We start from the raw sequence: 12,500 nt of genomic DNA, 5'->3' as shown, positions 1-12,500 counted from the left end.
TTACGTCTGAGGTTGGCTCATTAGGGTGTACTTGACTTTGTGAATTATTTCTTGAATCATATGAAACATCCATTTCTTCGGCGTTATCATCCTGACGAACTATGTTACAATTCACATCTAAAATTATATCATTTGGCAGGGTAGAACAGGACTCTTTTAGAAGCTGAGAGTAAGGCAGTATCCTGTTCAAAGAATTTGGGTTCTGAAATAATCCGTGTTCCTTTTCAAGACCAGAGACATTAACAAAATGACAAGAAGAATCATCTAAACAGGGCCGCTTCTGAAAAGGAAAACAAGACAGCAATTTACAATTGAGTTCGAGTCAAGAAATAAAGCGTGAAATCTTGTGCAGCATGAAATATGAAAGTTCTATTATCATTATTCGGTTCGATTCTCACCAGTTGTTCCACTGGGTAATGTTTATCGTGTCTCAGCCACTAACCCTAAACCCTAACCCTAAAACCTAAACCCTAACCCTAACCCTAACCTGTAGCTTAGAGACACAACACTTTCCGTAACAGGTGAGCAGTTCCGAGGATGGCCGATAATTGTACACTTCCAAGGAAGTCTGGTACATCTAGCTTGCCAAACCAGGTCTTTGCATCTTTTGATATGCTTCCAAGAGCACTAATCACGATAGGTATTATTGTGACTTTCGAGGCTCCATGAATCCTTCTGATTTCAAATGCTAGTTCCTGGTACTTTTCAACCTTCTCCTCTTCAGTTCTGGTGATGTTCTGGTCCGCTGGCACAGCTATGTCAATAAGTGTCCATTTCTGTGTGTCTTTATATGCACTAGAGTAATATCTGGCCGATTATCTTTCAGCACTTTGTCGGTGTACATAGTCATGTCCCAGGTAATCCTCACTTCTCCATTTTCTGCGGTTGGCAAGGGTTGATGGTCATACCACTTGTCATTACACTCTATCTCATACTTCCTGCTCATACTTCCTGTACATGTCCCAGTGTACCCACAGGGCCACCTTGTCATGGCACCTCCTATACTCTCTCTGGGCAAGCTTCTTGCATCCACTGACAATTTGTTGTATTGTTTCAGTGGCATCTCCATACAATCTACACAGTGGTGTCTGAGGTCTTATCTATGCTGTACTTGATCGAGTTTGTTCTTAAAGCTCAATGTTCCTGAGCATCAAGAATCAAACCTTCTGTCTCCTTTTTTAAGAATCCACTCCTGAGCCATCTCCAAGACTCCTCTCCAGCTTCATCTGATATTTGTTGGACAAACGCACCATGTGGGCTTTCTCCTTCCAGTTTTTAACTTCATGTCATGCAGACTCTCTTCTTCAACAATCACTTTCTCCTTCAACGCAGCTTGAAGAATCCACTCTGTGCTTATAATTATAATTATTATTATTATTATTATTATTATTATTATTATTATTATTATTATTATTGTTATTATTATTAGGATGAAAAGCTACAATTTCTGGATGACTACATCATCTGTACCTCTCTTCTAATTCATGGAAAAAGAAAATTAACAGACCAGTAAGCTATTTAATTGTGTTCACATGGAGACAGAAATACAGACATTGACAATACAATATATATATGATATAACTATAAGAACTACTTCAAAATCAGTTAAATGTTATTGGCATGAACTAAAAACACCAGATCTGTCTTCGATTTAAGTAGTACAGTTATTTGTGCCTTCGTCCAAACGATGATTGTCTTATTTTTGTATTAATCATAACCATTACAATTTTCTCAAATTTGATCGGTGCCTTAACTGCTTTATTTTCACTAATTTTTGTGTAGGGTTGAAATCGGACAGGTGGCTGATTAATCAAATTGGACTGTCGCTATGCGGTCGTCCGATTTTGTTAATCACTCGTATGATTACAGACCAAATTGGACTCCACTTAGTCCTAAATGTATTACTATTAATTATTAATTGCCAGACAGACCAACGATGTAACAAAGTGGAAATACTAGCTTTTCTCCAAACGATTTTGAGACTAAAAGTTTATTAGTATTGACAATTTCCTGTAGATAAAAAGAGAATGCTGAGGTCTAACACGTGTCGGTACAATAAAAAATCATCCACTTCATTAGAGCTTGCCTTCATTTGTTGCTCAGGTGAAAAGTTCTCCAATACGGCCTGGCGCTTTCTTGCGATGTTGAAAGTCTCCATCATGTCCATAGATACTTCAATCTCCATTACCTGCCTCTGATCAACCAAACGAAATAAAGAACTGTCAAGTTTTGCTTCAAACAGGGTTAAACAATGGATTGTTTACAAGCCGCGCGTCGTTAAAGATCAAAAGTAATTGTCAATTTTTATGCTTCGTATATGACGTAGCTATTTTTCAAGTTGTACCCAAGTCTCCTCAGTCGTTTTCTTGGAAAATGGTGGGCTCTTCGTTCATGCGGATAAAGAAGTGAAATGACATCAACGAAGGGGAAAGCCTATATCTTTCGTCGAAAGGAAGGAGGCTGGACTAAGAAGGAATACATTTTTAGGGAACTTCTAAGCTAAGGCTAGCAGAATCGCTCGAGCTTCGAACTTCTGTGTTTTATAGTTCATGGCAGTACTGAGTAGAGATCTTTGCAAGGAATCGCCACCTAAATTTTTTTAAGTGACAGTTGATGATGTCAGACACAAGGAAACGTCAGTTTGATGGTGTAACATACCAAGGTGCTGAAAAGAAAATAAAAGTTGAGAGAAGTAAGTATTTAATGGCGACAGGGTACTTGGTAATGTCATCACAAGATGGTTTTCACCACGAGTCATCTCGCCACCAAGGCTCTTGATATAACTTACGATCACCAGCTGGTTGGTGGCGAATCGTCTTAGTGGTGAGATGGCCGTAAACGTGTAGTAACAGACCAAAGAAACCAAAAATTGATTGGCACTGATCACAACTCTGTTATGACTTTGCCATGAGCTGCTTTCGTCCTCCAAGTCTCGATTGGATATAACCATTATTCTACTGTCGGTAGTAAGACATTGTGACACAAAATATCCCAGCACAACATTAAAGGAAACCTCCACTAAAACAAGAATACAACTTCAAAATATTTAACATAATGTTTACAATCAAAATTGTTCAAACGTTTTCTAATGGAATAGTTTGTATCCGAAATAAATGAATTTCAAAAACGCTTGTTTTCTTTTTCAAATTTCCTGGGCACCACCATCTTGAATAATTGTGACGTGTTATGGTTGCTCTTTTGTATTTGCACAAAGAGCTTTTGTTTTAAAACAATAGGTCAACCATGGCACGTCACAATTATTCAAGATGGCGGCGCCCGGGAAATTTAAAAACCAAAACAAGCGTTTTTGAAATTCATTTATTTCGGATACAAATGATTCCATTGGAAAACGTTCGATCAATTTTGATTGAGAGCATTATGTAAACTATTTTAAAGATATATTCTTGTGTTAGTGGACGTTTCCTGTTCTCCATTGCAATCCCAGTTGTGCTAATGAACCCCACACACTCCCCCAGAATTTGAACTATTTTGAATCTCCTTTATGGGGGCTAGGATGGGGGTTGAAATGGGTTACTGCTTTAACTTGGAACAGTCATTCACAAGTTTTCGTGTATTGATGGTAGTCTGCCTTGTGTTTTTACAAATGTAGGTCTTTCAAGCAGTGATTCTGATGATGAGCTGGGTTCCCCATCATATGCCAACTTCTTTCAGAATTCAGACCACAAACCGGTGTATAGTGATGTTGCCAAGAGGCAGATGGTGAGTGAAGTAGACTGGGAAGATTAAAAAAATCATGTTGGAGCTAGAGAATGCTGATTGCGAGAAATTGAGAGAGCTCAGGAAATTTATTTTATGTCCGGTTTCTACTAGGCAATTTTGAATACATATTTTTACCAAAACATTCTCAAGATTGCATGACATTGTATTACTCATTAAAACGTCATAAATATACCACTCTGGTTCAAAAAATGACAATAATAACAATTACAGTTGTTCAAATTTAAATCACTTATGCCCTTTACAGGTGAAAGCAAACACTCTTTTGATAAATAATAATATTATTATTAATATACGAGAGCACAGGCGCACTGGATATGAAGTGATAGAAAACCAACACGGGTAGCGCTGAATTGATTATAATCATCTTATGTTCAGCAAGCCTGAGAAGAATACTTGGTTTATTAAAAACTCCAGGATCAACAACTCTCCCACTAAAGCACCGATTTCAGCCTTGGTCAATTCCGGTTTAAAACTGCTTTTCTTGGCCATTTTTTCTTACAGCTGCAAAAATGTTTTCAGCTCGCTTTATAGCTAATGCGTTCCTTGACCATATTAGGTACGCTGTGTCCAGCGAGCCAATGAATACGCTGGAAATCTGATATCTGTATTTCAGTTTTTAATAATTATTACTACACTTAAGTCTAAGGGTTCCGGGAGTATTTAAGTCTAATGGTTAAAGAATAAGTAGTATGTTAGTGGAAACAGAATCAAAATTGTGTACTTTGCAGCAAAATGTGATGATGTCTTTGCCACAAAATTGAACAACTCAGTTTCTGTCTCTGATTAATCACACATGAAATACAACTCTTGCTTTCTTTCTTTTTTTCAGGAAAGAATGGGTTATAAGGTTGAAGAAAGCCTTGGTAAGTCAGGTTTGAAGAGTGAGAAGAAGGGGCAAGGTGACCTCATCAAGGATGAAAGATTTAAACTTCAGAACAATGCAGAATCGACCTACAGTGACTTTGCTCAAAGACAAATGGTAGGTACAATGAGAAATGGTACCGAAGGGGGAAAAGTAAGATGTTTATATTGACTTTGTTTCTTTGTTTATAACAAAAGTTTACTTTGTTTTCAAGGGGGAATGTCATTTCCAGGCAATCCTTTAAGTGCGTGTAAAATAATATTATTGATAATATTGGTAATTAGAGTGAGGAAATATGGTGATGATGATTAGGACGACTACAGTGTCAACGACAACAAACTTAAGGTGATGATCCTGATCATAATAACTGTGATATGGATGGAAATTTTGAGGATGATGATGATGTGGATATTTGTTGGATTTTTGTGGCTATAATATTGTGCCTTTTATTTTCTCAGGAAAGCATGGGTTTTGAGCAGGGAAGAGGCTTAGGAAGATTTGGCCAGGGAAGAGCTGATATCATTGAGACTTCACAGCAACGTGGAAGGCGTGGTCTCGGCTTTAGAGTTGATGGTTTTGATGATAAAAATTTCACATGGGAAGAAGAAGATAAGGTATGTGCAACTTTGTTGTGTGTTTTATTCATGACTTTGTCGTGGTTATTACAAATTATGGAACTAATTTTACGGAAATAATAATTTTTATGATTATTATTATTATATTTGTCTCAGGTGGAGATTGTAGAATACAAAGCTTGCATTCCATCGTGTACCATGCCCCCTCCAACTAAAGAGGAGATGGAAGACTGGGTCAGGATTGACAAGGTATACCTTTAATATGTCATGAATTTCATCCATGGCAATTGCCAGATCAAATTGATGCACAATATATGCTTTGTTTTTTTTTTTTTTTTTTCAAATCAGCATGCACTTCAAACCAATTAAGCAATCAAAATTCTATTGTCTCCCAAAAAATGCAGGTAAATGTACAAAAACCTGGTGAATACAAAACTGCTAAATAGTCACATTTTTTGACATTTCAGAAAAAATTAACTATTGATGATGAAACACAGTTCTGTGATGAAGAAGTTCTTGTGGAAGTTCTCAAGAGCAAGGTTTGATGTGATTCATTTCACTCCATTCAATTTGTTTCTATAAGCAAATCATGACAGTTTAGAAGATGCTGTTTCATTATCTGTAGTAAGTATCAATTTTAAGCTTTGAAGTTGTCACTTGTATTGTGAGCAGAGTGTGTTTGATGCACTTTCTGGTGAGGAGTTCCTGAAAGCAAGAACAAGGGCCAATCCTTATGAACTGATCAGAGGAGCCATTTTTCAAAACAGGTGATGAAGACATGAACATGCTTGTTAAATGTTAAAGGTGCAGTACTGTATTGGATTCTACATGTTGCTAAGATCTTGGTCACTAGATGTGTCAGAAAACAGTTTCTTTTTCTCATTCCCTCATCTTCTCCCCCCCCCCCCCCCCCCAACACCAAATTGGCCACCGTACAGAGATTCTAAAAGCTGACGTTTCGAGCGTTAGCCCTTCGTCAGAGCGAATCGAGGGATTATGGGTTACGTGTAGTTTTTATAGTAGAGTAGGAGCTACGCTATTGGTGGTAACATGGCAACGTGAAAAATAGGAATATATTAGTTAAATGAAATGCCTTCGTTAATACCGTGAGGATAAAATGGTGAGCGACTGGCTTAGATGCATCCTTGTCATTCTTCTCAAAGCCAGTCGCTCGCCATTTTAATCTGCCTAACCACTCCAAAAAACACATGGCTATCTGCGGCCTTTCCCTACATCTAGGTACGACGGAAAGCCGCAAGAATCTGGAACAAAAATTCATCATTCAAATCGGCACCCTTAATCCTCACGGTATTAACAAATGCTTTTCATTTAACTAATATATTCCTATTTTTCACGTTGCCATGTTACCACCAATAGCGTAGCTCCTACTCTACTATAAAAACTACACGTAACCCATAATCCCTCGATTCGCTCTGACGAAGGGCTAACGCTCGAAACGTCAGCTTTTAGGATCTCTGGACGGTGGCCAATTTACATTATCAACTCCGTTGATAAACCAAATTTTTGTATACTACTTCCCCACCGATGCAGCACCACAGTTTCTTTAGAAACTACCCCTTCATTATTTTTGTCAGTTTCCAACTTTTGTAAACCAATGACCCTAAATATGACGTCATCATGCCACTCCCATGGCCATGTGGCCAATAAAAGAAAACTCTAAAATTTGTCTATGTGCTACTCAATTTGTATTCGTTTTTGCATCCAGCCGAGCATGGTTTTCTTTTTATTTTGAAAAAAGTTCTTTTTAGAGAGATAAACGATACTGAAATACCCATAAAATTTTCAAGAAAGATGATTTGAAAAAATCAATGCTTACCTATATTCTGTATTTGGAGGTGAAACGTGCCATATTAAAGAAAATTAATTCAATTGTAAGACTGCCGGAAATTTAGCTTTTTCTCAAACCGAAAGTCAGTTCGTTAATGCAAACGCAGTTGATCTGAGAATGAGTTCGAGGAAAGGCGAGGAAAAACCTTAGATGCAAACAACAGTTTGTGCTGAGTTTTTTGCTTGTGGATGGGTTTCCTGGTCAGCTCTCTTCCTTAGCAACACACAAAAAATACGTTTGTGGGCCCTTAATCAACTACCCTGTTAAGATCTCTGATGATTGTCATGACAGGAAGTACAGAAATGAATAAATAGCATAGCCAGAAAAATATTTTTTGTTTCATTTCCTTTGTTCGTCAACAGGGCAGCCATGAAAATGGCAAATATGGATTCTGCTTTTGATTTTATGCTCACCAACCCCAAAGATGCTAGAGGAGTAAGTACATGTAAATTTAACCTCCACTATCATAGCTCGATGGATAGAGCTTTTTTTTTTCACATTCTGTAAGCTTCTTTATCTTCAGATTGAAAATGAATAACATTGTTAGCATTAATCACCTTTCTGAAAACTTGGTCCTGTTACATAAAAAAGACACTTGTGTAATCTTTGGTTTGTTTAAATTTATATTTGTAGAGAGATGTGGTTGGGCCTAATGAACTTCTATACTTTGCCGATATTTGTGCTGGCCCTGGAGGCTTTTCAGAATATGTGTTGTGGCGTAAAGGCTGGCAAGCCAAGGGGTTTGGCTTCACTTTAGTGGGTAATTATGCAGAGAAGAAATAGCACTATGAAGATGATGTTGAATGATAATGTTGATGACAACCGACATAATAACAACAACAAATTTTCGACACTAGTTTTTTTTTTTAATGTATCAGCTGTGTTTTGTCTGAGCTAATAAGTTGTATTTAATTTTTTTCATTAAGGTGACAATGATTTTAAGCTTGATGCATTCTTAGCTGGAACACCGGAAACCTTTGAACCACATTATGGTAAACTTGCAAAACTTTTCTTCTGCAAATGGACAAGGGTACTTTTAACTTACTTTCAGGGGCGTTGCCTTGCATTGGACGTCAGTCCCGTTGCACCTGTCCCTTTTGGGTTTTGCCTTCTTTTTTTTATTTTGCTTTTCATCGTTTTGTATGTAGTATCATTATGAAATTATATTATATATTATAAGAGAAGTAAAACCATGCAGAAATATGAGAAAGTACCAGTTATTGGATTTAGATGAAGTGAAGTTTGCAACCAAAAGAGCTTCGAAAATAATTGAAATTCTAAAAACCTAATCTGAAATTTAGAAATTAATGATTATTATTTGAAACATAATTTGAGCAGAAGTAGTCTGGCATCTAGTCTGTTAGACTACAGGGGTGGATTCAAGGAGGGAGGGCTATGGAAGTTGCAGTCCCCCTTTTCCTGTAGATTTAATTTGAATTGACAGTGTAACTTTTGGTTAGAAATATTGCCAGGATGTTGTAAGCATCATGTTCACTAATAAATATGATTGTTTCATTGTTTGTGCTTGACTGTTTGGGAAGGGAGGGGCAGGCAAACTAACCTTGATTCACCACACCAACACCATTATAGTTAAACTCATTGATGCTTCTTTCCAGTATGCATGTATAATAATTATATAATAGACCCTTCCACGGTTTTTAACCGCCATCTTGGCTGGGGGGCAAACACGGCCAAATTTACAGTAAATGTACAGGATTTCGGCAGACTTTGAAGCGCTTTAGCGCAGCTAAAAAGAGACAGAATTTCCGACTTTTGCTAGGACTTTAAATAACATTATTGATATCATTCATTCAACAGAAAATAAGGCCATTAAGGAAGTTATGACGTCCGTAAATTCGAATAATAAATCTTCTCATGTTGCTTGTAATTTCGCGCAATCTGCCGTGATGATTTTAGAAGGGCTTGTATGGAATGTTAAACATTCGTTTATGGTCATTGTAGCCTGAATCTCTTCTTAATATTTCACCAAAATAATCTCAGTATAAATATCTTTTAAAAGACACTATAACTGTGGAAATACGTCTCCTTTTAGTGGCCCTACAGGGGTTCAAAGTCGGCCAAAATCCCATACATTTTCTGTAATTTTAGCCGTGTTTTCCCCCCAACCAAGATGGCGCCAAAAACCGTGGAAGGGTCTATTGAGGAAAGGAGTTGAAAGCCCAAATGTTTTTTTAAATTTTTTGCTCAGGTGCAAATAATGATGGAGATATCTTCAATGAAGATAATCTGACAGAATTTAGAAGATTTGTGTGGGAGTCAACTGATAACAAAGGAGTTCATTTTGTAATGGCTGATGGGGTAGGAATTTCTCGTTTTACTATTAACTAAAAGTGCCTTGCATTGCCAAAGATGTAACAGCACAGTTTTAAAAAGATCTGTTTCCTGACTTTCCATTTTCCAAGTCAAATAATACCAATAAATATTATTTTTTTTGGAGATACATGTAAACCACTCAAAGCAATGCAGAAAACCAGCAATATGAACCCTCATACATGTAGCTAAACCCAAGGGCCATAGTAACCCCAGACACTGGAAGACAGATTCTCCCCCACTGCACTAACCTGCCTTCAGAATGGAATTGAAAACACCAAGGCGCTGGGGCGCAGGGCTGGTGTAGAAGTGAGAGCACTTGCCCCCTAACAGTGTGGCCCGGGTTTCATTGCCAGACTTGGCGTCATGTGGGTTGAGTTTGTTGGTTCTCTACTCTGCACCAAGAGGTTTTTCTCTGGGTACTCTGGTTGGATTAATTTGTTGATTTCATGGTTTTACAGTGCCCCCAATAAGTGCTCCAGCACTAGAAGACTTAGTCACTTATTAAAATAAAGCTCCTTTCCTTTTACCAAATCCCCACTACTCCAGAGTAATATAGTGCCTGGACATACGGTGGTATCAAACTGAGTTATATCACACATTTTTTTAAAACAATGATTTTTTGTTTCAGGGTTTTTCTGTGGAAGGTCAAGAGAATATCCAGGAAATTCTCAGTAAACAACTATATCTCTGTCAGTTTCTCTGCGCACTCTCCATCCTAAGATTTGGTGAGACTATTTTGTTTTTCGGTATTAAAGGCCTTGGAAAATTAGGAAATAATTATTAAGGAGTTTATGGGGCAATGGCAACGAGGAAAAATTATGTACCGGTATGTGGTGCACTCACTTCAGTATGTTTCTTTACTGTGCTGTGCCAAAAAAACAACAACGGCATGATATCATAAAGTTTAGAGTTTTGACAATGACATGATCACAGCAGTGAATCTTTTATTCTCTATCTTTTCATTAAGGCCTTTATACCAGTTCATTTACTTGGCTTATATACAAAAGAAACTTAATTTGTATGCTAGTGCAAGGTCATATTTTATAGTGGCGTTTTCGCGGACGTTACCAATGGCGTTGCTTAAACTCCCTATTGCTGTAGAAACGCACACAGGGTTTGTTGTGGAAGCAAACTTGTTTCTGATTTTCTAAGAAACCTTGTTCTTTCTCAAATGTCTCCTCCTTTGCGCACCCAAGACCAGACATTGGGGAAACATTGTTTCAAAACCATGTTTCCTACAGCTGTAACATTAAAAGACCCTCAAAGTGAATGCAGGCATACCAATGTCTCATTTTGGAGCTTTTAGGGTAAAAATTTGTGAATTTGTGGGGTTCATATGAAAGATCTTGGCCTTGTTCTGGCTGGTCTTTGACTGAAGTCTCTGTTGAACACACAATGACTGTATGACCAGAGTTCTTATAGTACCAGTATCTACTGATGTTACACAAATCATTTGACTCCGAAGATGACTTCCGCTCACATTGTTGAAACGTCAGTCAATGTCTTCTCAAACAGTCCTTCTCAGGACTACACTCATGACACTTATGATATGACTCCTGGGTTCAAACCATTTCAAAATACAGAGTCTTAACAGTCATAGACTTGTTGATGTGGATAGTCCGGTCTTAGCAAAGGCTGGTAGTCGAGCTTAATTTAAGGGAAAAATTGCCTCAGTCAGGATTTTTCAAGGTTGGCTTTCAAAACTACTATACTTTACGTAACTATATACTCAAGAGAATATCGCGTTTCTGATTGGTCAATGGCGAAAGCATAAACAGGATGTAGAGTGCGAAAAGAGGTTATAGAGTGCAATACGGAAGTTGCTATGGAAACAAAGAGATTGAGTGATTTTGTTGAGTACCAATAAAAAATCGTATGAACTTGCTTGTGCATTTCATGATTTATGGTCACTTGTGATGTTTTGAAAGTTCTCCAATTGCACTTGCTTACGGCTCGTGCAAGTTTGAGAACTGTGAAAACATGACTTGTGCGCACAAATCGGAAATGCACTCGCGTTTATACAATTTCCTTTTCTTAAACACTTTATTCAGAAAGTGTGGCATTGGCCTGAAAAATTTTCACTGTTAATACTAGCTAATACTGAATACGTTTGCATTGCTAATTCGTTTGCTCTCATTTCAGGAGGCCATTTTGTGTGTAAAGTGTTTGATCTGTTCACTCCATTCAGTGTTGGTTTGGTGTACCTAATGTATCGAATTTTTGATGAGGTGTACATCTTTAAACCTGTCACCAGTAGACCAGCAAATTCAGAAAGGTACTTATCGATTTTGAACTCTCTTTATCACAGCTAGCGCCCTCTGCTGCTGTATCTTTTTAAAAAGAAAGTACAAAAGTCGTCTTGCAAGTTTCTTTTGCACGTGTAGTTAATATGGAAAGTCTACAGCTTTGAAACAGAAAGCGATTGTAGCGTCATACATTCCTCCCCCTTTCCCTCCCCCTCTGTTCCCACCCTTCCCCCCAAAACACAAGTTCAAGCAATTCAAGTGGTCAAAAGATCCTTTGCTCAATACATTAACAATACTAGCTTTACATCTTAAGCCACAAAAGTGTTAATATCAGGCTGAAGGTTTAGGAGTAATACTGTTGAAACAATGGCAGTAGTCATGCAAAGGTGCTGTAGTTTCCTCTCCTTGCCTTGACCGCTTCCTTATTACATTTTCTACCCTATCAGCTTTTGGAAAACTCGTGATCTTTAAACCGCGGTCACTTACGGCCGTGACTTAAAGTGCTACTGTGACGAAATTTGAATCTTCCCTATCGAAGCCATTTTGGCACATAAACACGTAGTCTGTACGAGAAGAAGAATGCTGTTTACCATTTTCAAATATCTCTTTTTGTTCTGGAGATATTCAAGTTTTTTTAATATGCAAATTAGCCAAGTGATGACGTCATAAACCCTACCAAATTTTGATCAAGTATGATGGAGAAAGATATCTCAGCCAATTTGTATCAGAAATACTTGGTTCTTTGCACTAAGATTCTAGTAAATGTGTTCCACAATATGAGCATACCATTTTTGTTACCATGGCAACATACTGGGTTCCAGACCTCCCTGATATTAAAAGCTTTGCAGACCACCTTTGGCGTTCTGTTTTGATATTTGCAAATGGTGCCTCAT

At 37.7% G+C, this 12,500-nt stretch overlaps 2 protein-coding genes across 2 annotated transcripts in view; one reads left to right on the top strand and one right to left on the bottom strand.

The window, feature by feature from the left end:
- LOC137985085 (uncharacterized) overlaps window positions 1-2,313 on the bottom strand; it is a 5,904-nt gene extending 3,591 nt beyond the window's left edge. Inside the window, exons 1-2 of the mRNA XM_068832547.1 lie at window positions 2,087-2,313; window positions 5-280 (exon numbers count right to left, since the gene is read on the bottom strand). Coding sequence (XP_068688648.1) covers window positions 5-280; window positions 2,087-2,185 — 375 coding nt within the window. The 5' untranslated portion in view covers window positions 2,186-2,313. The remainder of the gene's footprint in view (window positions 1-4; window positions 281-2,086) is intronic.
- A 57-nt stretch (window positions 2,314-2,370) lies between these two features.
- The window catches only part of LOC137985599 (cap-specific mRNA (nucleoside-2'-O-)-methyltransferase 1-like), a 22,601-nt gene continuing 12,471 nt past the window's right edge, over window positions 2,371-12,500 (top strand). Inside the window, exons 1-13 of the mRNA XM_068833228.1 lie at window positions 2,371-2,692; window positions 3,611-3,720; window positions 4,571-4,720; window positions 5,062-5,217; window positions 5,335-5,427; window positions 5,646-5,717; window positions 5,851-5,945; window positions 7,390-7,462; window positions 7,661-7,787; window positions 7,954-8,019; window positions 9,237-9,346; window positions 9,990-10,086; window positions 11,504-11,636. Coding sequence (XP_068689329.1) covers window positions 2,614-2,692; window positions 3,611-3,720; window positions 4,571-4,720; window positions 5,062-5,217; window positions 5,335-5,427; window positions 5,646-5,717; window positions 5,851-5,945; window positions 7,390-7,462; window positions 7,661-7,787; window positions 7,954-8,019; window positions 9,237-9,346; window positions 9,990-10,086; window positions 11,504-11,636 — 1,361 coding nt within the window. The 5' untranslated portion in view covers window positions 2,371-2,613. The remainder of the gene's footprint in view (window positions 2,693-3,610; window positions 3,721-4,570; window positions 4,721-5,061; window positions 5,218-5,334; window positions 5,428-5,645; window positions 5,718-5,850; window positions 5,946-7,389; window positions 7,463-7,660; window positions 7,788-7,953; window positions 8,020-9,236; window positions 9,347-9,989; window positions 10,087-11,503; window positions 11,637-12,500) is intronic.

The sequence above is a fragment of the Montipora foliosa genome, chromosome 14, assembly GCF_036669935.1.
Source record: "Montipora foliosa isolate CH-2021 chromosome 14, ASM3666993v2, whole genome shotgun sequence".
Taxonomy (NCBI): Eukaryota; Metazoa; Cnidaria; class Anthozoa; order Scleractinia; family Acroporidae; genus Montipora; species Montipora foliosa.
The sequence above is the reverse complement of the archived record's forward strand: the minus strand, read 5'-3'. Positions and strand labels throughout refer to the sequence as shown.